The sequence below is a fragment of the Myiozetetes cayanensis genome, unplaced genomic scaffold (assembly GCF_022539395.1).
Source record: "Myiozetetes cayanensis isolate MyiCay16 unplaced genomic scaffold, myiCay2020 scf26, whole genome shotgun sequence".
NCBI lineage: Eukaryota > Metazoa > Chordata > Aves > Passeriformes > Tyrannidae > Myiozetetes > Myiozetetes cayanensis.
Genome location: NW_026087477.1, coordinates 497906 through 524703, shown reverse-complemented (window position 1 = coordinate 524703; position 26798 = coordinate 497906). Strand labels below are relative to the sequence as shown.

The 26798-nt window shown below is 53.9% G+C and overlaps 2 protein-coding genes across 2 annotated transcripts in view; one reads left to right on the top strand and one right to left on the bottom strand.

Annotated features, from left to right (window-relative positions):
- PTPRA (protein tyrosine phosphatase receptor type A) overlaps window positions 1-16168 on the bottom strand; it is a 111899-nt gene extending 95731 nt beyond the window's left edge. Inside the window, exon 1 of the mRNA XM_050321041.1 lies at window positions 16008-16168. The gene's annotated coding sequence lies outside the window, so the exon portion shown is untranslated. The remainder of the gene's footprint in view (window positions 1-16007) is intronic.
- A 2894-nt stretch (window positions 16169-19062) lies between these two features.
- Window positions 19063-26457, top strand: MAVS (mitochondrial antiviral signaling protein). Its single transcript, XM_050321090.1, is given in 6 exon segments — window positions 19063-19631; window positions 19748-19929; window positions 20272-20497; window positions 20896-21457; window positions 22525-22673; window positions 23191-26457. Coding segments are annotated over 6 exon segments (1905 nt in total). The 5' UTR covers window positions 19063-19514; the 3' UTR covers window positions 23860-26457.
- The last annotated feature ends 341 nt before the right edge of the window (window positions 26458-26798 follow it).

The following is a 26798-nucleotide window of genomic DNA, read 5'->3' as shown; positions in this document are numbered from 1 at the left end:
CAACAACGCGGCAATGGCGAAATCCTGCGGCACAGATTTGTTCTCCAGACTCAAAGCTAAATGCAGACAGAGCATGTGGGTGGCTGGAGCTTCATCCCAAGGAGGTCAACCAACACAGGAAGCCTTAGCTGCACTGGAATAGTTAAGATCTCAGGCAAACTACTTAAAAGCCAGCAGTTCTCTTCAGGAAATGGACAGTAAGTTGCTGGCAGCATCCTGGAAGCCTTTCCTGTGACCAAGAACTGGTCAGTGAGGAACGGAGCTAACTCAGGTAGAGGCACAAAATAAAAGGCCAGAAGAGAAGTTAAACTGGAACTTGCTGACTAAGCTGAGCTGGTCTGGGGTGGGGGGGCAGGGGAGGTCCGGGCAGCAGCCAAGAGCTCTGGAATAGGCAGAGAAACAAGTTTCCACGGGAGTATGTTGCTTTAAAGTCAGATGTATGAGATCATCTTGTCCCCTTGAGTATGTTGTTTCCTAATGTTTTGCCCAGACCGATCGCAAATGTCAAAAACAATGGTTGGTTCTGCTGGTTTTGGGGGTTTTTTTGGACTACCTTGAGTCCCCGCAGAGCCAGTTGAGGATGGGAATTGTAGACTCTGTCCTGTCTTTCACATTACAAATGCAATTACCTCTGCAGCCTGATTACAGCGTCTCCTGTCAGGCTGATTCTGCAAGAGGCTGAAGAACAGCTTGCCTTTCAAAGGGAGTTAAGAAACACTCCTGCGAGTCCTTCCCTGCTCTGTGGTCACGTGCTGGTGAGATTTAAGAAAAGTGCAGTCCCGAGGGAAGAGCATCCCCTGGGGAAAGCTGCTCACCCTGTCTTCTAAAATGGATGTGAAATGCCCTTGCAAAGTACGGAATTTCCTCCTCAAAAATCTGAATCCTCTTGCTTTTCAATCCTCTCACCCAGACAATGAAGAAAAACCTTCAGTACAAGAAGATTTTGAGATGCAAGAGGCAGTTTGGAGATGGGCAGGCTTGTCCTACCTGGATGCAAGAGATGCCAGGTCAAGCAAAGCAATAAACGTTAAGGTTAGTTTTGCTCCTCTTCCCAGACATGAAGGCAGTGAGCATCTTGGAGTTAGCTCTTGGATAACTGCAAGTGGAAATTAGCACTACAAGCTGGAAACATCTGGATATAGACAGTTAAACAAGATAGTATCAGTAGGTCACATCTGTTTTCCACATTTCCATTTCAGCCTACCCAGAGGCAGGAGTCGGGCGCTCGGGGCACTGGCTGCAGTCCGGAGTTCTGTGGTGGGTTACATGGGGTTCTCCGAGCTGGATGACCACACAGGTCTCTGCCACCAGGTGGGAGCTCCTTTTTCCTCCACCTCCCACCCCAGGCAGTGCCAGAGCTGCCCGTGCCAGGCTCTGTGTCAGCCACAGCGGGATCAGCTCACCTGCCAAAGCGTCAGCCGGGACAGGGTGCCGTGCCGGAGCCTGGCCCCGCGCCAAGGAAAGCAAGCCGAGGTGCCTTGCACCATCACCAGACGTGGTCCAACATGTGCAGAAAGGAGGGAACAGGAAAATAAACTCTCCAGAGCAACACCAACTGCATCTTACATCAGCTCAACTCTGTCACGAAACGGCCCGTCAGCTCCTCGTGCCTTCCTTTCCTTTCGGCACCAGGGCAACAGCCCTCCCTCAGCCAGGGAATAACCAGGGAGCTGTGCCTGAGCCCCAGAGAACACCCCATTCTGACAAGACAGGGCTTGACCCCCTGTTATTAAGCAGGAAGTGGGAATACTAAGTGTAAATACTAATGGTGAAATAGGCACAGCTGGTGCCCAGGTTAAAGGGAGGATGCAGGACAGGACTGAAAGAGAGGAGGTTTAGATTGGATATAGGGGTGAAGTTCTTCCCTGTGAGGGTGGGGAGGCCCTGGCACAGGTTGCTCAGAGAAGCTGTGGCTGCCCCTGGATCCCTGGAAGTGTCCAAGGCCAGGCTGGACAGGGCTTGGAGCAACCTGGGCTAGTGGAAGGTGTCCCTGCCCAGGGCAGGGGGTGGGACGAGATGGGCTTTAAGGTCCCTTCCAACACAAACCATTCCATGATTCTGTAACTAAACCAGCGATTTCAGCTCACAGCACATGCCTGGCAATCAAAGATGACAAGGCTTAGCAGTTTATTATTAGTAATGAAGCCTCTGCAGGACGTTTTCTGTCAGGAAAAAGCAGAAGTGTTGCTTTCTCAGCTGCCCACTACCTAAAGTGAGCTGAACAAGCCCCACTTCCCAGGGAATAAGTTCCTTTTGGATCAGGCAGTGGACAACTGGAGTGGGAAGAGGTCAGCATCATTAGGCACATCAGGTCTAATCACCAAGCACGAGGCTTCAGGTTTAGGGCATTTCAAAGGCCAGCAATTCTCAATAAACATGGAAGCACCAACTGCTTTTATTTCACATCCCTCCCCCTTTCCCCAGGGGTGACAGGCAGTCTGGTGTGACACAACAGCCCCTCCCTGGACACCAAATCTGTGAGCAGGGCTTGGATAAATGGGAGGAGGGAAGTGAAGGAAAGGGAAGTGAAGGAAAGTTCATGGAAGAGAGCTCACAGAAGACAGGAATATTAAAGAGTTCAAACTCGGCAGCCAGGAAAGACTTAACAAATAGGCATCTTTGCACTCAGAGCTGCTGACAAACAACCCTGCCCAGAGGAAAGAAAAATCACAAGTGGAAGAATTAAGTGGGCAAGTGCTTTGACGTAAGTGTGATTCTGTCAACGGAGATAATTTAGGGAATGGGTTCGTAAAAGCAGAGGATGCCTGTGAGGAGGACGGGCTTCAAGGCCAGGCTGGATGGGGCTTGGAACAACCTGGTCTAGTGGGAGGTGTCCCTGCCCATGGCAGGGGGTTGGAATGAGATGGTCTTTAAGGTCCTTTCTAACCCAATCCATCCTAAGGACGGCAGCACCACTTGGGAGCTCTCCTGCACGAGGGTTCCGAGGCGCCCGCTCAGCATCGCTGGGCTCTGAGCAGGGAGAAAATTCAGCCCAAACAAGGTTTTTTTTCTCAGGTCAGTCGTTTTCTGCTGCTTCCAAAATTTAGACCTGTATGAGCTCAGTGCCTCTAGCTGGCACACCTGCAGTGCTGGACTTTGAGATACTGCAGTGCCACGTGCCAGGGCATGGGGGAGAAGAGAGGGTTTGGCAGCTGGAGACCAAGAGGGAAGGAGGAGACAATCCAAAACACAAGGCATGAATTTAGCTCCAGAATAGGATGGGCCGAAATTGCACCCAAAAATAAATTCAAGTGGCTCTTATTAGCAAGGACAAATTTAACCACCACGTACATCTTCAGTTCCTGTCCCCCAAGCCATCATTCCCAATGCTCTCACTTTTTTCCAGATGAAGATCCAAGTGCCTCTGCAACCCAGGCACAGCTCAGAGCAGGTGTTTGGGGTCAGATCCAGGATGGAAGCAACAGAATGTCTGAAGGGAGAACACAGTTCAAGTGCTTTGAAAGCTCTGGAGTGCTTTATTCAATGTTTTGACTGCTTCAAAGTAAAAGCAGGGCCCAGCTTCCAAAAATACGTGAAGTAAAACCATCAGCAATGAGAAAAATTGATTCTAACGTAACATCCAACACCACAGTTTGATGGGGTCATTTGTAACCTCCCATCAAGCGACCACAGGCAAATTGGGTTGGTCAGAGATGCTCCAGAACTGGCTGAAGTGCAGTGAGGAGCTACAACAGGGTGACTGGAAGAACTTCCTCCAAGAAGGACACAAACACCTCTGTGTCTCTGACAGTTTGTGCCACAGCAGCTGTCAGAGGCCACGCAGCCTCCCCAAGGCTTGATTTGCTCTCCAGAAATCTCCAAAAGCCCACCAGAATGAATGAGCCCAGTGTCTGAACTTTGACTCTCCCCAGAGAGGAGGGCAGTGGAAGGGAGGTCATTGTCCCTGCTGCTCATGGTGCATCTGATTCAACCCTGCAGCCGAGGCTGGCATTCCCACCTTTAATAAGGACAGGGAGGGGCACGGAGGACTGAGCTCTGGATGCCAGGTGCTCCCTCGGGAAGTGAATCTCTTAGTGAGTCACATCAAAGCATCCCAAAGGAGATGAGCTGCCACTTGTCACCTCCACAGCAAAACAATCCTCCTGCCCCAACAGCCCAGTCCTGTCAGTGCAGACGAAGCTCCAGGAATGCTCGAAATGGGGGAAAAAAAAAATATGTGGAAGTGGCAGCCCTCTTCCTGCCCCTGGGCTTGGGATCTGCTGATGGGGGGGGAGAAAATGGCATGGCCATGACCATCCAAGGGGCTGGAAACAGCTGAAGTGACATGGAAAGTGTTGGATGCAGGATGGGACCAGTCACAGCCACAAAGAGTGTGATGAAGGTATCCCAAGATGACCTTTCCATGCTGGACTGAAAATTGTGGAATAACAGCCACGTGGCCATGGAAGCTGCTTACTGTGCTACCACCCGTGTCCTTCATTAGTTAATTACTGACATTTCTATGACTCCATCGCCTTAATGAAGCGGCAGGAGAGGGAAAATTCAGTATCAAATATAAAGAGATCTCAGCTGGGCAGCAATAACTTTCCCTGGCACAGGTGGGTGGAATTTCAGCACACAGGAGCCTAAATACCCTTAAATCCGTGCTACCTTTCTTGGCCTGTGGGCACCGAACAGCCCAAAAATCCCCCTGTGCACACACACAGCACCACAAGCCCCCTGAGAGGATGAATCCTGGAAGGCTTCAAAACACAGTTTTAAAGATTCTCTCCCAAACTGAGCCAAATTGTCAGTGGGTGAGATTTGCACCCTCCAAACACAAGAGAAGCTGTGGCTGCTCCATCCCTGGAAGTGTCCAAGGCCAGGTTGGACAGGGCTTGGAGCAACCTAGGATAGTGGAAGGTGTCCCTGCCTGTGGCAGGGGGTTTGGAATAAGATGATCTTTAGGGTCCCCTCCATCCCAAACCATTCCATGATTCTGTGAAACTTGGGCACCCTGGATTATTGGCAGCACAAGGGAGGAACTTGTTTTGGGGCAGCAGAGACAGTTTAAACAGATCAAACTACAAGTTTTGTGTTCTGGTCTGCTGTGCTGCCCAGAGTCACCTGCCCAGTCATGCCACCTCTAATGAGGCCACAAGCCACCAAGCCAGGCCCCACCTCACCAGCGCCTCTTTCCACACGAGCCAGGCACATTAATCTCCAAAGATCCCATGCTGGCAACTCCAAATCCCCTCCACAAAAATAAAACCATTCCAAATTACACATACCAAAGCAGCCGAGAGCGAGTATTGAGCAACTGCAAAGTTCTTGGCTTCCCTTAAAACCAGTCATGATCTTGCAGTAACTTCAAAAAAAAACCCCACGGAATAGGTCAATTCCCGGGTTTGGATGCGGAGGAGCTCGGCCTTCCCGTCACTGCTGAGGCTGCCCAGGAGCCCTGGCTGCAGTTTCCAGCCAGCCATCATCAGACCTGTGTGGCTCATCTCTGAAGCACTTTTTTTCCCCGTCAGGACTTTCCACCTCTCCCATCCACTTGTGCACAGACTCCCTCGTCCGCCGGCCGCCGGTCAAACCAGCTCAGTTCTCGCAGTCAAAATTCAGTTTCTTGGCCTTGAAGTTTAAAAGGTGTGTGGGGGGTGTTCGTTCAGGGGGCTGGGCTTCCTGGCTTTGCTCCTGGTGGGGTGGGGGGGATAGAGAGGGAATGGAAATGGATGTTTTTGGAGACCCTAATTACGCACTGTGTAATTCCTCAGTGGAGGCTGGAGGCTCTGCCTGCACCCTGCCTGCAACTGCCCTCACGTTCAGGACCAAACCATTTTCAAAAATGATGAGCACAAACGAGCTGGGCGATGGGTGAAGGGTTTAATTCAGGTTTGCAGTGCAAAAGAGCCATCAATCTACCAGCTGCCAGGGTTGTGTCCCACAGGAGCCCAAGAATCCCCCTCTGCAAGATGCTGAGCATCCCCAGACCTCCTTGATATGGGCAAGGGGAAGGGGCTGGAGCAGCAGGAGGGGCTGAGGGAGCTGGGGGGGGCTCAGCCTGGAGAAAAGGAGGCTCGGGGGGACCTTCTGGCTCTGCAACTCCCTGACAGGAGGGGGGAGCCGGGGGGGGTCGGGCTCTGCTCCCAGGGAACAGGGACAGGAGGAGAGGGAACAGCCTCCAGCTGTGCCAGGGGAGGTTTAGATTGGATATTAGGGACAATTTCTTCCTGGAAAGGGTTGTCCAGCCCTGGCACAGCTGCCCAGGGCAGGGGTGGAGTTCCCAAAAGCCGTGTGGATGTGGCATTTGGGGACATGGGTCAGTGGTGGCCTTGGCAGTGCTGGGAGAATGGTTGGACTTGATGGTCTTAGAAGGTTTTTCCAACCCAAATAATTCCATGATTCCATGATTTACATGGGAATGCAGACCAAGCAGCACCTGGCAAGATCAGGTCCAGCCACATGTTTCGATTAACACTGACTTAAAGCTCCAGTGAAAGCAATGCTGGGCAGAGGAGCACTGTAGGGAATGCAGCAGCTCTGGAAAATGGGAGAGGGTTTGCAGGGAATGGTGCTGGGGCTGCAGCCCCTCCATGGAGAAACCACCACCCTTCCTTACAGCACGTTCCTGCTCTGGAGCCTGCTGCCAGCTCACCATGGGCTCCTCCAGGAGCAGCATCCCAGTGTTGGGCAACGGGGCAGCATCAGGTGCTCCATCCCACACTGCTCACTCAGCTGTGGGAGAAGGGAACGAGGACAGAGCGCTCCAAGGTTCCCCTTTCCTTGCCACAAACAGGCCAAGATCCAGCTGAGGATGTATCCTTTTCAGCCAGCTCCCTGCATTTCACAATTTATCTTCAAGTTTCCACAGGAAGAGGGCAACATATGGGGAGTTACATAAACTCGAGCAACCCCCACAGAACATCGTGGAGGGGAAAAAAAAAGGCAAATACCTCTGCACAGGCACAGAGCCCGGTCTAGCAGACTTCAAGGGAGGCAAAGAGCAAACCCTCAGCTGTGTCATGGATAAGAACTGGACACAAGCAGCACTGTCACATAGTCAGGTGGCTCCACAGCCTGTCCTGGGCGGATCAAGAGGTCTGTCCCCTTCGTGCACGTGCAAACTGCAGCACCGGTTTTACACCGGAGTCACCAAGAGCTCCCCTGCAGCCCCGGCTGAGGGACATCAGTTCCTGCAGGGACCCTCACAGCAGCCACCCAGGAGGATGGAGATGCTTGGGGACCCTCCAAACCATTTTAACGTGCTGGTGGACCCAGGTGGAAATCATTCAAGCAGCCAACAGGTCTGTCATCCTTTCTGGAGCCTCGTCCGAGGAGGGGATGGGAGGGATGAGAAAGGATGAAGTGTGCCTTTTACTTACCCCCCCAGGAAAGCAAAGATTCACCTTAACCTTTCCAAAACTGCCTTTCTCTGTCAGTTAGCCCTTGCCTACTTTCTTATTTTGTTTTTATTCATTTGGATGCTGGGTTTTGGGAGGCCAGACGTGCCTGCTCAGCACAGCCCGAGTCCAGACACTGCTGCTACACAGACCCAGATTCCACCTCCAGGCACCTGCTGGAGTAAAAAAACAACTCCTACACAACCACTGAAGACCAAGCCAGGCACAGAAAGATGATAAATGAGGTTCTTCTCCCAGGGGACAAGGGACAGGGCGAGAGGAAACGGCCTCAAGTTGTGCCAGGGGAGGTTTAGATTGGATAGAAGGGAAAATTTCTTCACCAAAAGGGTTTCAAGCACACTTCTAGATAATCTCAGAAAACAATTTAACCTCTCTAATCCCAGTCTCAATCCTCCAGCTAGCTGAGTATCCAAAAACAAGCTGCTGCCACCAAAGATCCCACCCAGTATTCCCACCCTGCCTGGAATGAGGATGCAAATTCTACACGGCAACTGGGATTAAAAACATCTATTTGCCTGTAGCCAAATAGGTTTAAAGTCTCCTCAAGAGAAAATCTTGAGGATTATCCATGCTTTCCAATTTATTATTAATTCCTAACTCATCTCTGTTCATCTCTAATTCATCCTGGAGGGGCTGGCTTTAGTGTCTGCTCTGGGAGGGGCATGAAGCTCCAGCATTTGGACTCAAGTTGTACTTCTGAACCTCCAAGAGCGGCTAGTTTGCAAGAGAGTGAAATCCAGAGGCTCTGAGACACACCACATGTTCAGCAACACTGGAAAACACATGTGAATATATTTATTTTCAGGCTTCTCAAACACATCCACAAGAGCTTCGCTTCTGGAACCAAAGTGAGATGATTATCTGCTGGCCTGATAAAAACATGACTCAAATTGTAGAGCAGCAGGGAAGTTTTGCAGGTGTCCTGCCATGCACTATCACCAGAAGAATTTATGGTACCTCAAAAACCTTCAGGTCGAGAGCCAGGATATCCCTGTGCCTGGAACAAGAGGCTGCGCTTTCCCAGAGCGCTGCTGGAATCTTCACAAACCACTGAAATGCTCTTCTTTTATTTAAAACCGAAACAAAACAAAAAAAGGCAAATCCTGTTCTTCATATTTCTCCTCTTACTCAGGGAGATTTACTTACTGGAGGTTTGCAGCCTTCCAGAAACCTCTGAGAGCAGCAGGACTGTGAGGTCTGCCCCTTTTGCCCCATGTTTTGCTGAGTGTCTCAGGTCACCCTGGCACCAGCAGCCAGACCTGAGTATCCTCCTGGCTTTTCTTCCACCCATTTCACTGCCTTGGCAGGTGGCTTCTTCCTCCAGCTCCATTTCTCCTGTCCCTGGTCCAGAGCTGGGTCTGCACAGCAGAGTTTCTCGTGGATGGAGTAAGAGAGGCCCAACCAGGTGCAAGCAGGATTTTCAGCTGGTTGCAACCACGCTGAGTCCAGGAGCAGATTCCCTGGCTGCAGAACCCTCTCTGACAAGCACCACGGTGTCATTTACTGACACAGATCGGTCCTATCAGCCCTGAACTGGCCACAGGTTGTGAATGAGGTGTTTGAAATCCCCCAGAGTAGGAATTGAGACACCAACTCTAAAAACACAGGGTGGAAAGCGAGGGATGGACCCCACACATTCCCAGGGATTAATTACAGGAGGATCTCTGCTGCTTGGTTTACAAGTTCACCACTGTGGCCTGTTGGAGCGAGTCCAGAGGAGGCCACCAAGATGATCAGAGGGCTGGAGCAGCTCTGCTGTGAGGAAAGGCTGAGAGAATTGGGATTGTTCAGCCTGGAGAAGAGAAGGCTCCAGGGTGACCTGACTGTGGCCTTCCAGGACCTGAAGGGAGCTGGCAAGGAAGATGGAGAGGGACTATTTACAAGAGCCTGGAGTGACAGAACAAGGGGGAATGGCTTCAAATTGAAAGAGAGGAGGTTTAGATTGGATATTGGGAAGATATTCTTCCCTGGGAAGGTGGGGAGGCCCTGGCACAGGTGGCCCCGAGAAGCTGTGGCTGCCCCATCCCTGGAATTGTTCAAGGTCAGGCTGGATGGGGCTTGGAGAAACCTGGGCTAGTGGAAGGTGTCAGTGCCCATGGCAGAGGGTGGGACTGGATGATCTTTAAGGTCTCTTCCAACCCAAACCATCCTGTGACTGTATTATCAGTGTCCCCCGAAGATGACACGCCGGGTGCACAGCAGACAAGCCAGGATGGTTGGGTGCCATTCCTGGGGAGACCCTCTGCAAGTTGCCTTCTGGGCAGATCCCCAACTCCCTGGGATCAGCATCTGAGCACAGGCCCAGGGAGACATCCTGCCCTCAGCAGTTACACCAGAGTGGCTGCTCTCTGCAGCCCCAGAGCAAGGTCAGCTCGGATGGGGTGGAGCCCAGAGCCAGCTAAACCCCTGGGGTTTAGAACATCACAACAATCCTAACCCAGAGACTATTTCAAAACATCGGGCGTGATATGGGAGGACAGTCATCCTTGGAGGGGGGCTGGTTCAACCCCAGAGCAATCCAGCCCTGATTGATTCACTGCTCATACCTGGATTAAGGTTTCCTGTCACTTATTACTTAACTTGGATACACAAAACCTACAAGCTGGAACACGCTGAACCCTGTTTTCCACACAGGTATGCACCTCTGCAATCAGCCTCTAACATAATTTTATCCACGTAGTTGGAGAGTCAGGCAGCATTTTGGACCCCCAAGGTCTTAAAACTCTCTGTTTAAGTGGCATCCATCAGCCAAAGCTTCTGGTGGCTGGGTATCCAGACACTGGGAAGTCCATTTCTTGCTAGATTGGGATTTCCAGGCCAGACATCTCCCATTTCCAGCGCCTCCAGGGCTCAGCCTGGAGAGATGTTCACGGCCTCGGTGCTCACAACCCCATTAGCAAATATTGAACCTACCAGAGACAGGCAGGGGTGATCCTGCCTGTGGAATTCACCTCATGCTCCCCAGGTGAATGCTGGGAAGGCAGGGAGGATGCCTGCACCTCCCCTTCTTCAAATAGGCAGGGATTTGGGGGAGGGAGGGGATTTGGCTGGTCTCCCTTCCCTAGGGAGAGGAAGGCAGAGCGGGGATGTCTTCCCGGAAGGACCAGAAAATAGCTGTGGCTCGAGTCAGACTGTGGGGCAGGATGAGGAAATCCTCAGTTATGGCAATAAAAAGGTCTCAAGTACTTGGCTGGGGCGCCAGGAATCCACCACCAGGCCAGGCTGGCTCAAGAGGCAGCTTTTTCACATCGGCGCGGTGGGAACATTTTTGTTTATTTGTTCCTCAGTGTCAGCCAAGAGGGAAGGAGGTGGTGGCCCATTCCTCCTCACCACACACGTCCTTGACTCCCTGCAAAGGCAGAAGGCTTAAAATCCGTGACACCTCCACCTCCTGCTCCCTCCCACCAACCTGGAATGTTCTGTCTCACAGACAGGTTTTAATTTTCCTTCCGAGGAGGGACGGCACGGCACGACCTGACTCACGCGGGAAAGACAGAGGTTACGCTCTTGTCTGCTCCTCTGAAGTCAGAGAACTCTTGTTTTCCATCCCAGATCCAAATTAGTACTAATTATTCCATGCAAAATGGAGTTGCTTCAACAGGAAGGAATTAGGACAACAAATTATTCTGGAATAAAGAGTCGCTGCTGCCTGAGCGAGTGATGTGTTTGCAGATGGAATAAAAGGAGCACTCCCAAGGCCAGGGTTGGACAGGGCTTGGAGCAACCTGGGATAGTGGAAGGTGTCCCTGCCCACAGCAGGGGGTTGGAACCAGAAGAGCTTTAAGGTCCATTCTGTGATTCTTTGATTCTTCCACAGGTGCTTTGGGAAAAAAAGCAGACCCATTTTTCAAAAGGTTTTCAACCTCCATGCCTCTTACAGTAGACACCAGGATCTTCTACGAGACCAGTATGCCAAAACCCAGCTCATACTTAATTGTTTTGTCTTCCACCATCAAAACTGCAGCCCACAAAACAGAGCAGTACCATGACAGCAACCACAGCACAGTTTGTTTGATGACATGGCCGGTGCTTTCAGACAGGTGAGTTTTCACTTGGGGCACAGGAGCGAAGGGAGAGGGATTATTTGTGTGCCCTGGCACAGAATCACAGGATGGTTTTGGTTGGAAGGGACCTGAAAGACCATCTTGTTCCACCCCCATGCCACAGGCAGGGACACCTTCCACTAGATCAGGTTGCTCCAAGCCCTGTCCAACCTGGCCTTGGACACTTCCAGGGATCCAGGGGCAGCCACAGTTTCTCTGGGCAACCTGGGCCAGGGCCTCACCACCCTCACAGGGAAGGATTTGTTCTTTATATCTAGTCTAAATCTACCTTTTTTTAGTTTAAAATTGTTCCCCTTGTCCTATCACAGTTTGCCCCCATAAAAAGTTGCTCTCCCTCTTTTTTAAAAGCTCCCTTTAAGTACTGGGAAGTGCTCAAAGGTCTCCCTGGAGCCTTCTCTTCTCCAAGGGAACCCCCCCAGCTCTCCCAGCCTGGCTCCAGAGCAGAGGGGCTCCAGCCCTGGCAGCATCTCCGGGGCCTCCTCTGGACTCTCTCCAACAGGTCCATGTCTTTCCTGCGCTGAGGACTCCAGACCTGGACACAGCAGTCCCCCCATCACCCCTTCCCTGCTCAAACACAGCAACCCCCGTCCCAGAGGGGCAGCCCCCACCCTGCTGTACAACAAAACAACCTTACACTGAAAAAAACCCCACATGGGACAGCATGGAGCAGCCATGGAAAGCTGCTCAGGGGGGTTCAGGGACAACACTGGGGCCTGGAGATGGCATTTAAGGTCTCCTAAAGAGGCTGGCCAGAGAAAAGTACAAATGAGCTGCCTCTGGAGCAGTGGCTGGGCAGACGTGTGTGACAGTGACAACATCCACGGATCCCATGACAAGTTTCCCACAGGCTTTGGCTACACACAGAAGCTTCAAGCACTGACAGGTCCTCACAGTCCAGGCACGTGAGCTGCATCAGAGAAAAAGGGTTTCCAGAGTATTTGTGAGTTTAATGAGAAGCAAGCACTCGTGATGAAAGCCACTCTGCCCACTTACAGAAGCAGGAGACATCAGGAAGAACAGGATCAGACCAGCCTCTAGGGATATCCAGGACCAGCTGCTCCAGAGGAATACGCAAGAAATCACTCTGGACAGTTCGGGAATCACTTGCTTATCGCTAAATCTCTCCCTAAGCCCTTCAGATAATGATTAAGCACCAAGGTTCATACCCTATATATTAAATATTAATCCCTTCTAATGTGACTGCCGACGTTCCGGTTATCCCACTCGGATAACCACACACCACTCCTCTTCCACCCCAAACCACGTAAACACGATGTACAAAACCCAGCAGTGTCCCGTGAGCCAGCCAGAGCCTCCTCAGCCTCCGAGCCTTGAAGAAAAGCAGATGGATCCCACCGAGGGCAGAAGGGAAGGAGTTAAGAGCAGGAGATGAATCAGCCACTGCTATAAATGCGGACATTTCCTACCTCTCCACTCGAGTGTCTCTTCCTGTCCGCAGGCTTTGGAGATGCTTACGGACCTGGTCATGTTTAAATGACTTCCACTGCGACAGGAAAGCCCAGGGATTTGTTTTATTTCCAGAGCAAAACGCGATTTGTGAATGAGCCCAGAAAGCGGCTGCGAGGGCCGAGCGACCTCCCGTCCGTGTCACAGCAAGAGGGAAGCATCAGGCGGCAGCTGGTGCCACTCCTGACCCTATGGAAGCGCATGGGCAGACTGTTCCACGCAAAATATCACACCTCGCACTCCCCAGCGTTCCGAGGCATCACACAGACCACGACGGTGCCGCCGCGGCTCAGCCGAGCACGGCAGAGGTGGCACAACCTGCACCCTCCACGCTGGATCAGAACCACAGAGCCAGGGTGGAAAAGACCCCTGAGATCACTGAGTCCAACCTTCAATCAGGATCCACCATCCCGCTGCAAACACAGAGGGTCGGAGCAGAGCAGATGTAGGTCGGCAGCGGGAGGAGATGGGGAGAGAGGGAATTCAATCTACTCTTCCACAGGGATGCTGCTGTTGGACATGGACCAGTGTCATGGAGCAGCACAGAGATCCAGTTATTTGAGGGTGACATTTCAGAAAGGCAGAGCTGGGCCCCCTTAGCCTGGGAACAACACAGTGGCACCGGCGCCAGGACAGCAGCGCCCTGAGAAAGGGAAACACCCATTCCAGCACCTCCCAGGATCCCCACACTGCTGTCACAGAATCCATTAGGTTGGAAAAGACCTCCAAGATCATCAAGTCTGGCCTGTGACCGATCCCCACCTTGTCAACCAGAGCAGAGCACCGAGTGCCACGTCCTGTCATTCCTTCAACACCTCCAGGGATGGGGACTCCACCGCCTTCAACCAACTTTAACCAACCAGTTGCTTTAACCAATTGTTTTCATAAAGATCAGGCAAAACCCTGGAGCTTCCTACAGACATCCCCCCTCCGAAATCTTTCCCACAGCGATGGAGAGGAACACATGGAGCAGGAAGGTGGCAGAGCCCACCTTCTGCCCAACACAGACACCAAGTCTCTCTCTCTTCCAGCACCCTCAGGTCCATGGGAAGCTGCAGTCCCTGCTCCCCAAAAGCATCCTGGCTCTTCACCTTGGCCCCAGCTGAAGCCACTGGGGGAGCTGGCAGTGCTGTATCCACCCCTGTGGTCCCATTCCTCATCTCAGAGCCCCACATCGAGCCTGTTTTCCCGTCTCTCCGGGAATAACAGCATGAGTTTGCATCTGATGCCTGACAGAGAGACAAACCCTCCCTGCAAACCCGGCTGCAGCCACCCCGTGCACATCCTCCCCTTCCCAGCCACAGGCTGCTGCAGCAACAGGGATTAAAATGAAGATGAAAAACTCCTGTTTGGGCCGCAGTTTTATTTCCTGTTTCTAGAACTCCTTGTACAGGAGGACAAATCCCTAAATATTTCCAAGCATCCCGCGTGCTCAGGGCAGGCTCCCCCCAGCCACGGCCAGGCAGAGGAGGGATGACTAATTTTTTTTTAGCATAAGACGCTGCAGAGCGTCCTGTGAAGAAGCTCAGTAAATTCCTGAGGCTCCCGGCAAGGACTCCGCCGCTCCTTGCGAAACTTCCCAGCTGGAACCTCCCAGCCGAAAAGCCAGAAAACATCGCTTTTCTTCCCTCCGCCAGCAAACAAGAGGTTGGGATTCCTTTTCACGACAGTATTTGGATTTTTAATGTCAGTCCATATTTAGCAGGAGGGGAAAAAAAGCCTCCCTTCCTTCCTGTCACATTTTCCACCCTCGATGACATCCAAGAGCAGGAATAAGCAAGCGCTGGCTGAGGAGGGAGGACGCAGCTACCCGAGCGTGGGAGAGCCTGGAGCGAGGCAGCCTGGACCTTCCCATTTGGGATTCCCAGTCGGGATGCAGGGAGGGGAGGGAACCCTCGGGGAGGGGACAGAGCCCTTGGGGAGGGGACAGAGCTCTCGGACCCCACGGCGAGGGGGGCACCCCTCCAACGCTCCAGCTTGGAGCATCTCCCGGCGGGATGGTGCAGGTGGGATCCAGGCCACGAGCTCCCAGGCTGGAATATCCCTCCTAAAACAAGCCTTTCAGCCCAGAGCTGCTGAAAGGTGTGGCCAGAGCGTGGGTCAGGTGGGTTCCACACTGACTGGACGGCCCAGTGTCCTGCGTGGGGGTGTCCAGGGATCCGGGTAATCCCACAGCAGGGAGGTGGGTGGGTGGAGGGAGGAGATGGTGGCAATGGTGGTCCTGGCCTGCAGCTCTGTTCCCTGGGTGTCACAGGGGGGTCCCTAGCTTGGACCTGTGTTCGTCCCTGTGGGTGCAGCAGGGGAAGGGGCCGTGGGTCACTGTAGAACTGTGGTTGGGAGTTCATAGAATCATGGAATGGTTTGGGTTGGAAGAGACCTTAAAGACCATCTCAATCCACCCCCTGCCACTATCCCAGGCTGCTCCAAGGCCCGTCCAACCTGGCCCTGGACACTTTCAGGGATGGGGCAGCCACAGCTTCTCTGGGCCACCTGTGCCAGGGCCGCCCCACCCTCACAGGGAAGAATTTCTTCCTAATATCCAACCTAAAACTACTCCCTTCCAGTTTGAAGCCATTCCCCCTTGTCCTGTCACTTCCAGGCCCTTGTAGTCTCTCTCCATCTTTCCTGCTCGCTCCCTTCAGGTACTGGAAGGCCACAATTAGATCACCCCGAAGCCGTCTCCAGGCTGGACCATTCCCATTCTCCCAGCCTCTCCTCACAGCAGAGGTGCTCCCTCCTGCTCTGATCAACTTGGCGGCCTCCCCTGGACTCGCTCCAGCGCACCGAGTTCACACTCCCCGCTCCGTGATCGCTCCTACACCCCACCGTTACTATTAACGAACGCACACACGCACAGACACACGCACGAACATGCACTCAGACATTCCAGCATTAAACCCCGCGATGGGTGGGTGGTGGGTGGGTGACCCCCCCCCTCCGCCGCCGCGGCCACGCGTGGGTCGCGCCCCGCGCCCCTTCCATCACCCCCACACGGCCGTGCCCGCCCCGGTGTGCGTGTGTGTGTGGAGGGGGGGGTCACCTGCGCTCCCCGCGCTCACCTGCGCTCCCCCCCCCTCACCTGTGCTCCCCTCACCTGCGCTCCCCCGCTCACCTGCGGCCGCCGCTCCCGCGCCGGCTCCCGCCCGAACGGCTGCGCTGCGAGGCCGCGGGGGCCGCCCGTAACCATGGAGGGCGCGGCGCGGGGGGACGCTGGGGGCAGCGGGGTGCGAGGGAGGGCAAGGGGAGCGGGACGCCCCCGGCGCCCCTCGGGGCTCTCCCGGCGCTCAGCGGCGCCGCCGCCGCCGCCCGCCCGCTGCCGCCGCCATCGCGCGGCTCGCGCAGGGGGCGTGCCCGGGGGCGGCGCCCGCAGGGGAGGGGCCGGGGGGTGTGGCCGAGGGGAAGGGGCTGGTGGGCGTGGCCACGGGTAGCCCGCGGCGGGGCGGTGCTGCCCCCTGGCGGCGCGGAGGCGGCTCTGCAACCCCCACACCAGTTCAAATATATTTATTATATTCGTATTATATTAATTATATTCGTATTATATTAATTATATTTGTATTATATTTTTGTGATATTATTTATAGCATTACGTTATGTATTTTATTACACTGCTTGCAAGATGCTATTTACATTATATAGTTGCGTTTATACTATATTAGTTGCATTATTATATTAGTTGTATAATAATAATTGTATTACGCTATACAATATTACATCATATACAAAATTAATGTATAATGCCTAGTATTCTACATAATATAAAATATTAATTAATATATTAATTATATTAATATATGAATATATATTAATATTCATATATAAATATATTAATATTAATATATATTTATAATTTAGTATTATTTTATTATTTATATCATTATAACAGTAATCATAACAGTAATTACAATATACAATATTAACACATCATATGCAGTATTCATATATAATATAAATATCATAAAATATGAATTATAATAGTATATTTATTATACTAGTTTGTTATTTTTATTACTTATATTGTTGCGATAATAGTCATTATAATAGTCATTACCAAATGCAATATTAACAGATAATATATGGTATTCATACAGAATATATAATATTATGTATAGTGTTATACATAATATAAACAATTCATGATAAGAATATCTTTATTATTTTATATTTTTGTATAATTGATATTGCATATTTATTTTATTATATTATTTATAGTGTTTTGATAATAATAATAATAAATAATAATAATAATTATTATTACTATACTATACCATACTATACTATTCTATAATATAATATAATATGGGACTCTTTGTTAGGAATTATAGTGATAGGACAAGGAGTAATGGGTACAGTTTGAAAGTGGGGGAATTTAGGTTGGATATTAGGAAGAAGTATTTTACTCTGGTGTGACACTGGAACAGGCTGCCCAGAGAGGCTGTGGATGCTCCAACCCTGGAAGTGTTCAAATCCAGGTTGGATAAGGCCTTGGGATAACTTGCTCCGATAGAAGGTGTTCCTGTCCATGACAAGGGATGGAACTAGATGGTCTTTAAGGTACCTTCCAAACCCGTAAAATTCTATTATTCTAAGCACAAAAATTTACTGGGTGCAATTGAGTGGGTTTTGTTTGTCATGAGCTGAGTTTTGATTGTCATGAAGTCTCTTCTTATTTAGGAATAACCCAGAATCACATTCCTTTTTTTTTTTTTTTTTTTTTTTCCAAAGTTTGGGTTGGAAGGAACCTTAAAGATCATTCATGGACAGTGCCATCTTCCACTATCCCAGGTTGCTCCAAGCCCTGTCCAACCTGGCCCTGGACACTTCCAGGGATGGGGCAGCCACAGCTTCTCTGGGCAACCTGTGCCAGGGCCTGCCCACCCTCATAGGGAAGAATTTCTTTGTCTATGTTGCACAGTTTATTATTTAAAATCTAAATGGTATTGGTACGTAGCCTGTGCAGAATTCCCTAAATTCTGGACGTGATATATCTGCTTGTGAAAATAGGGAGTTGGGTTTCAGTCATCACAGATATCGGAGATATTTGATCTGTAGATTGTTCATCTTCGAGGCTCAAAAAGGATGGAAGTATTTACAGAATCCCAGGATGGGTGAGGTTGGGAGGGCCCACATCGGGTCATCTGGTCCCACCTCCTTGCTTGGGCAGGGTCATCCCAGAGCACACAGCATAGGATTGTGTCCAGATGGTTCTGGAATATCTCCAGCGAGGGGGCTCCACACCTTCTCTAGACAATCTGTTCCAGTGCTCTGCCACCCTCAGCGTAAAGAAGTTTTTCCTTGTGTTGAGGTGAAACTTGTAGGGATACAGTTCACGGCCACTGCTCCTCGTCCTGCCACTGGGCACCACCAAAAGGAGTCCAGCACCATCCTCTGACACCCCTTGGAGATATTTGTATGGATTGATGAGATCCCCTCAGCCTTGTCTTGTCCTCTTACTTTCTCTTTCCCTTTTCCTTTTCCCTTCCTTTTCCCTTCCCCTTCCTTTTCCCTTCCCCTCCTTTCCTTTCTCCTTCCTTTCTCCTTCCTTTCTCCTTCCTTTCTCCTTTCCTTCCCTTCCCTTCCCTTCCCTTCCCTTCCCTTCCCTTCCCTTCCCTTCCCTTCCCCCTTCCCTTCTCCCTTCCCTTCTCCCTTCTCTTCCCCCTTCCCTTCTCCCTTCTCTTCTACCTTCCCTTCCCTTCCCTTCCCTTCCCTTTCCCCTTCCCTTTCCCCTTCCTTTCCCCTCCCGTGACTAACCATGCCCAGCTCCCTCAGCCTCTCCTCCCTCAGCCGCTCCATTCCCTCACTCCCGTCCCGCTCCAGGATCTCCCCGTCCCTCCCGCCCTGAGGGGGCCGGAACTGGACACGCCCCGCTGTCAATCACAGCCTGTCAATCACCGTGACGGGCGTGCGCTCGGTCCAATCAGCGGCGGCCGCGACGCGCGGTGGGCGGGGCCGGAGCGGAGCCGGGCTGTGGCGGCGGTGGCGGCGGCGCAGGTGAGGGAGGAGTCCTGAGGGGCCGTGAGGGGAGCGGGGGGAGCCGGGGCTGCTTCGACCTCTGCGGCCGCCACAGCCCCCGCAGAGACCCCCGGGGGCTGTGCCAGGGGGGTCTGCGAGCGGGGGACCCTCCCGGAGCTTCCTCGGGGGGGGTGAAGGTCGCGCTGAGGGCGGGGGGGGCCCCGCCGTGAGCGGGCCGCTATTTCCTGTGGAAGGAGTCTCCTTCGCCTTCCCCTTTGGCTTTTGCGTCGCCTGTGCGGGATCCCAGACGTGGCCCCTGTGGTGGCCCTGTCGCCTGTCGTGACCCTGTCGCCTGTCGTGACCCTGTCGCCAGGCCGGCCCCCAGCCCGGCGGGTTGGACCCTGACAAGCAGAGTGGGAATAAACAGGGGCTGGGCGATGGCAGAAGGGAGCGAGGTTTGTGGAAGTGAAGCCGAGAACTGAACTTTAACCCGAGCGTTGTCTCTGTGGGTGTTTTCCACACGGGATTTCCCCTGTCGGGAGGCTGAGTGCCCGTGCCAGGGATACGGGTGCCTAAGGAACAGCCCGAGCTCCTGGAGACAACCCGAGCGTCACCAGCAGCCTCTGCTCACCTTAAAGTCTCTGTCTCTCTCTGTAGGTGCTGAGCCAGGATGGGTTTGGCCGAAGAAAAAGTGTACAGCCACATTATGAGGAACCTCAGGCATTTCGGGACTATCCATGTGGGGTCGCTGGCTGATTCCCTGACCTGCCTCGTCGATTCTGACCGAGTAATTTCCTCCTCTCCTTTCCCGAGCCCTGCCGTGCTCCTTCCCCAATGCGAACGTACAGCTGCCTTACCCCTAAAGCCAGACCTTCTCTTAGATGCCTTGTGTGCTTTTCCCAGGATGAACTCCACGCCCGGGAGGAGATGCGGGGCAGCCAGGCCACCGTCTTTAAGTTTTATCAGCTCCTGAGGTGCCGGAAGGACTGGGTGCTGGATCTCATCCAAGCCTTACGCCACAACAACGCAGGACACCTGGCTGACGAGGTGCAGGAGGTGTATGACACCTGGAAACCCCGTACGTAGCCTCGTCCTCCCTGGGTGCTGTCCCTGGAAGCTGGTGGAGGTGGGGACCCGAAACATGTCACTGAGCAGCTGGTCTCTGTCCCTGCCTCGGTGTCCGAGGGGCTGGGGGTGTCTGGCCATCCCTCAGCATGTCTGAGGGTGATGGGGTCCTTCTTTGAAGGTGCCTGGGTTGGTGGTGGGCTGGGGTTCTCACCTGGAGGGGAGGTGGAGAGATGAGTGAAGGGGTGCTGTGGGCTTGGCCGCTGTGGGCACTTGCAGGGCTGCCTCAGCTCCATGCTTATCCTCTGCTTCCTCAGCTTTCCCAGCAGTATTCCTGCTCATGATCTGCTTGACTCCTCCAGGTCCCTCAGCTCCCGCCCCGCCTCCTCCCTTCCCACCAATGCCTGTCCCGCCACCTCCTCCGTCAGTGCCCCGACACCGTCCCTGCGGCCGAATTCTGCTCCAGGAGCCCCACTGGCTGAGCAGCCTCGCCGGGACCTGCCCGCTGGTGACCATCCACCCATCCCACCCAGCGATGCCACCACCATGAGCGCCCATCTGGAGGCCAGAATCCCGGTGCAGGAATCGGTGAGCAGGGCACATGTTGGATGGGGACACAAAGGTCCCTTTTGGACCTTTTGGTGGGGTGTGGGAAGCCCGTGGTAGGGCCAGGCTGGTTCAGGGCCACCCCAGGCAGACTCTCACCGCTGATCTCTGCTGGATCTGGTAACTTACAGGTTATGTATGGCCTTGTAACTGCTCCCCCTCCCACCTCCCCTCCGTGGGGGTGTGCAGGCTCCACTCTATTAGTCCAGGCTCCTCTGCACAGCCCCTGACCCTTGTATGAGCTGTGGCGGGTGTCAAGGAGGTAGCCCAGACCCCCTTCATCAGCAGCCTTGCTGGGGCCACTGCTCAGGGTTTAGGGCACCCTGATGATCCTGGATCCCCTCACTCCAGTGATTTAACACAGCTCGTTTCTCTTCCAGCTCCCCAAAAAACTCCCGGAGCAAGAGAGTGTCCAGCCAACTCCACCTGGGAGCACATTCTGTGACGGAGTGAGCGGAGAGGGACCCCTCTCCCACCCCGGTGATACCATGCAGGGGTCAGTGGGGACCCCCGGGCTGGCCAGTGTGTCCGTGCCATCGGCCGTGCCCCCGGAGCAGGGCCGGGACTGGCTGAGCCGCCGGCCGGTGTGTGTGGACAACGGGTGTTTTGGGAATGCCAACCACCTGCACCGCGGGGCGCCGGGCCTGGCGCTGGGCAGGGCTCTTCCAGCCAGGGAGCCCGGTGCCACTCACAGCCCCGAGCGGCCCCGCAACGAGCCCGAAGAGCACTCGGACGCGTCCACGGAATTTCCCCCGAGGCTGGAGGAGGCCGCTCGTGGTGTGGGGCAGCAGCCCCCAAACTCACTGCCAGAAAAGCAGCCTGTGCCGAGCTCTGAGCCCCCGAGCAGCTTGGTGGATGTGCGCAGCCCCCTCCTCATACAGGAGCAGTTTGACGCAGAGAAGAAGCGGGTCCAGATGCTGCAAGAGCACGGAGGGCGTGGAGGTGGGTTTGCTTCCTGGCAGAGCCATGTAGCCACTGGGGAGCAGGAGGTGCTGCTGAAAACCTGTCACTGCAGGGAAGAAATTGGAATGCTAGAGTGTGTCCAGAGGAGGGAACGGAGCTGGGAAGGGGCTGGAGCAGCAGGAGGGGCTGAGGGAGCTGGGGGGGCTCAGCCTCAATAAAAGGATGCTCAGGGGGACCTTCTGGCTCTGCAACTCCCTGACAGGAGGGGGGAGCTGGGGGGAAGTCGGGCTCTGATCCTAGAGAAGAAGGGACAGGACAAGAGGAAAAGACCTCAAGCTGTGCCAGGGGAGTTTTAGGTTGGATATTGGGAAAAATTCTTCATGAAAAAGGCTGTTCTGCCCTGGCACAGCTGCCCAGGGTGGAGTCCCAATCCCTGGAGGGATTTAGAAGACATGTAGATGTGGCACTTGGGGACAGGGGTCAGTGGTGGCCTTGGCAGTGCTGGGTTAAGGGTTGGAACAGAATAGAACAGAACAGACTATTTAATTTGGAATGAACCTACAATGGTCATCTCACCCAACTGCATTTTAATTTTTGCTGTCAGTGGGGCAGCTCTGGGGCGTGAAACTTCTTCCCCTCCCTTGGTTTGCAGAGATGTTTGTGTTCTGTGTCTGGGGGAATTTTAGCATCTCCTGCATCCATTGCCTGCATGGGCTTCATGGAATAGAATGAAGCTCTGCCCTCCCCTCCAGGGTCTCTGGGGAGAGGGACACCCATCCCTCCCAGCCTGTTCCCCTCCACCATGTGGGATCAGCACCTCCTGGCTGGGGGAGGACATGGAGCTCAGATCCCACGGGAGCCTTGAAAGCCTCCATCTCCCTCAATGCTCCCCAACCCTGCAGCCTACCCTGGGTTAGTTACCTGCAGCTGCCAGGAGAGCTCGGATGCCATGGCAGATCCAGAGCACTGTGTCCTGCTCCCTGTGTCCTGATCCCTGTGTGACCCCCTCAGCTTGGGGACTGTCCTGTCACAGCGTCCTCGAAGAACAGCAAAACTCGCCTTTTAGGCCTCCTGGTTAACACAGTGTGCTGTTTTCTCCCTGACAGACACTTCCACAGGAACAACCACCCTGGTCGCTACCCCTGTGCCCAGAGGCACTTCCCCATCCTATGACACCTCTGTGAAATCTGTACCAGAGAAGAAACCGCCTGTTGGGAGCAGAGCTGGCAGCACCTACTCCATGCCGACGGAGAAAGTAGGTGACCTTCCCTCTTGCCACTTTCATTTCATCCAGGTCCTTGTGAACTCCCCCTGGCTGGGAGATTTTCTACCGCAGTGTCACATTTTGAGCTGGTGGTGAGTTTAGTCTGGGATGTTTTCCTCCCGTTTGTTCATGTTCCCATCCAGATGCTGCATTTTGCAGCGTAAGAGAGGGAAGCCAAGTTCTGTTGGGCTTTGACTCCTTATTTCCCCTCCTTGACTGGCCAGTCAGGCTCCTGCCTTCCAGGTGCTGCTTTCCTCCCCTCACTGCCTGGCTCCCTTCTATCCTTCTGATACCTCCCCTGAGTCCCAAAGGTTCCCTGGAGCCCCAGCACCTCCCTGCTCCTCTTGCACTCCCAGCCCTGGGAGTTACCTGTGACCCAGCCTCGCTGTTGGTGGCAAGAGACGTAGGGGCTGAGCGCTGAGCTGGGTTTGTCCTGTGATGTGTGTGCCCAAGACCAGGCCAATGGGAGATTCCCACGGCACCCACCCCCTCTCCTTGTCTCCCAAAGGTGTTCCCAGCCTCGGCAGAGCCTCTCCTTGGCACAGCTGTGGTGGGAAGCTCCGAAGGCACGGCTGGGAGATCGGCCTCCCGGGTGAGCTCTGACACGAGCACCTGGGCATCCTGCAGCGATGCAGAGGAGGGTGTGGAGCTCAGCAAGCCGGGCGTCCTTGTCTCCGAGGCTCCGGGGGACACAGAGGTGCCCGGCAGATGCCCGGGCTCTCACGGGCCCAGCAACCCCAATTCTGCAGCCTCCGACAGCCTCGGCCTCAGCAGCGACCCAATCCTGGTGAGCAGCGATAGCTCGACAGGAGCATTCTCCAGAGGCTCCTCGGCTCCCGCAGCTTGTGCAGACCCTGGGGGACAGGAAGCAGATGGAGCGAGCAGAGACTCCCGTCCGACTCCGAGCTGGGACAGCACCTCCGTGGGCATCCATGAGGTCTGTGTGGATCACTACCCCAGCGTCCAGCTCGGAGCTGGCAATGATGGAGTCGGTCCCCTTGGAAGCTCTCCGGATTTCGACTCCAGTGCTGGCTGTGGCGCTGCCACCAGCTCGTCTCAGGCCAAGGTCCCCACAGGGGACAGCAACGGCCCGTCCCTGCCGTACATCCTCCCTGCCGTGGGCATCGCCGTCATCTCTGCCGTGGCATTCCTGGTGTACGCTCGGCTCCAGAAATAGCAGCTGGGATGTCACGCAGCCGGGACGATTCCTCTGGCAACAGGATTCTGGCCAACGTGTTTGAAGCCTGAAGAGCAGCGGGGGGACGGGAGGGGTGTGGTTAAATCTCTTTCTGGAAGGTTCTGCTGGAAGAGGCCTTGGTACGGGATGCTGTTGGGTTTGGATCTGTTCCATCCAATTTCCCAACCATCTTCTTTTTACACCCACGGAGAGGGTCTCTCTCCAGGGCAGTGCCTTGAGTCAGAAAAGTCCTCGTGGCGATTCTCCACGTCTTCCTTGTTTGGTCCCAGGAGGCCCCAGGGAAACATGCACTGGTGATCCAAAGGGTGACCCCCTGGGTGCCTTTGGGCAGCAAAGCCAGGAGAGAATTTGCAGGTATCCTGTAACAGCAGAGCTGGTTTTCTTGGCTCTGCTCCTCTTGGCTTGAAAACATGCCCGAGGATTGGTGCAGGAGCCTTCACCAGGCGTCTCATGTTCAGTTTGCCTTACTTGATATCTCTGGCACTGCCAGACACCTTTGAGGGGCTCTGCAGCTCCTTCTGGGGTCGCTCCATGCAGCACCAACCCTGGGGATAAACAGGAGGGTCAGGAGGGAGTTGCATCTAACCAGTGTTCCTGAGGATTGGCCTCATTTCACCCCCTCCCGGCAGGAAAACGGGATTCTGCTTTAAGGGGAATGTTTCAGGCAATGCCAGCATTAAGCAGACTTGGTCCTACTCAGGGTTGTAGGGTGTCTCTGATCTTTAGGCTGGATTTTGGGGGTGTGGCTGGAGGGGTGGATGGAGTTCTCATCATTCCTGATACCTGCTGCTGTGGTATAGGAATACAGGAAGCTTGTGCCCTGTGCCCAGGCTGGGACACAAACAGGATCCACTGCACACTGCAGGGGTGCCATACAGAGGTCTGAGATGCTCTGGGCCCAGGGAGACATTCCAGCACCTTCCAGTGCCTAAAGGGGCTCCAGGAGAGCTGGAGAGGGACTTTGGGCAAGGGCCTGGAGGGACAGGACAAGGGAGAATGGCTTTCCACTTGCAGAGGGCAGGGTTAGGTGGGATATTGGGAAGAAATTCTTGGTTTTGATGGTGGTGAGGCACTGGCTGGCACAGGTTGCCCAGAGAATCTGTGGCTGCCCCTGGATCCTTGGAAGTGTTCATGTCCATGTTGGACAGAGCTTGGAGAAACCTGGAGCAACACTTCTAATCCAAGCTATTGCTTCTTCCCTGCTTTCCTGTGTTACAGAATCACAGAATGGTTTCGGTTGGAAGGAACCTTAAAGACCATCTTGTTCTACCCCCTGCCATGGGCAGGGACACCTTCCACTAGCCCAGGTTGCTCCAAGCCCTGTCCAACCTGGATACTTCCAGGGATAGGGCAGCCTCTCTGGGCAACCTGTGCCAGGGCCTCCCCACCCTCACAGGGAAGAATTCCTTCCCAATATCCCATCTATCCTTGCCCTCTGGCAGTGGGAAGCCATTCCCTGTGTGCTGTCCCTCCAGGCCTTGTCCCCAGTCCCTCTCCAGCTCTCCTGGAGCCCCTTTAGGCCCTGCCAGGGGCTCTCAGGTCTCCCTGGAGCCTTCTCTTCTCCAGGGGAACCCCCCCAGCTCTCCCAGCCTGGCTCCAGAGCAGAGGGGCTCCAGCCCTGGCAGCATCTCTGGGGCCTCCTCTGGACTCTCTGCAGCAGCTCCACGTCCTTGTGCTGTTGTTCCCAGGGCTGGGGCAGCTCTGCAGGGGGGTCTCCCCTGAGGAGGGCAGAGGGGCAGAATCCCTTCCCTCAAACCCACGTGTCCAGTAACTTACTTGTCCTGAATTCCTGCTGTCAGCACAGCTTTCCAAAATCCATCGTTCCTGCTGGCTTGGAGCAGGAGGGAGGTCATCTCCCTGGAGCCTGGCTGCCAACTGCAGCCTTTGTGCCCAGAGCTGGGCCTGCGTAGGGAAGGGTCCATCAGCTGTGTGATGGAATGGCTGCTCCTCCCTCCTAACACTTCCCCTGCACCCAAAAATCCAAGAAGTGCCTCCAATAATCCACTAAGGACAGTAAATACATGCAGGGAGGTGCTGATTCCGGTGTGATGGGGCTGCTCTCCCAGGAGAGCTCGAGATGTTCTTTCCTTGCTCAGCGCCTGGTGACGTATCCGTGAGAGGAGGGAGCAGTCCTTATAAAAGCTCCCGTCTGCCAGGAGTGGGAATGTGGGGGCTGATCTTCCTGTTTAAGATAACAGGGTTATCATTCCCTAAAAAGAGGGGACATCCATGAGATCCCAACCAGCAGCATCCATACCAAGGCCGTCTTCTCTGATGCTTTACTCACCTGCAAAATTCTTCCCGAGTTTTTCCCTACTTTATAGCAGCAGCTTTTCAGCTTTGCCTTTTGATGTCGAATTTCCCCTGTGAAACAGCCGGTCCGTCACCACCTCGGGCCAGGGAGGAGCACACGTTCGGATTTCTCTGTGGAGTGCTGGGGTTTTCACAGTCATTACGTAGCACTTTAAAGCCCCACGGGGCAGGAGATGGAGCAGGAGGGAGCTGTGTCCCTGCTCATCTTTTACTAACAGGACGAAAAGCCTTTTACTAACTGTAATAAATTGGTTTGATGCTTGACACCCGACTTCCTGTGAGTTTGTGAGATGAGGAGCAGGAGGGGATGCTCTGAAGGGCTCTGCTGGCAGTGACACAGAGTCTGAGGACACTGGTGTCAGGAAGAGGTGACAGGATTCGGGGACAGCTTCCAGACCTCATTTTGGAGCAAGCACAGCAAGTCTTCCTGTCGGTAGTTGGATGCCCAGGATGAAGAGGCAGCTGAGCTGTGGAAGTCACGGTGCCTGGCTCTTGCTCACCCCTGTGTCCCTTTTGGGGACAAACACGAAGCTTTTGGGACAGAACATCCCTCTCCATGCCCTCTCCTTGCTGCCTTTTCCACAGGAGGCCCCTCAGCACTCTGC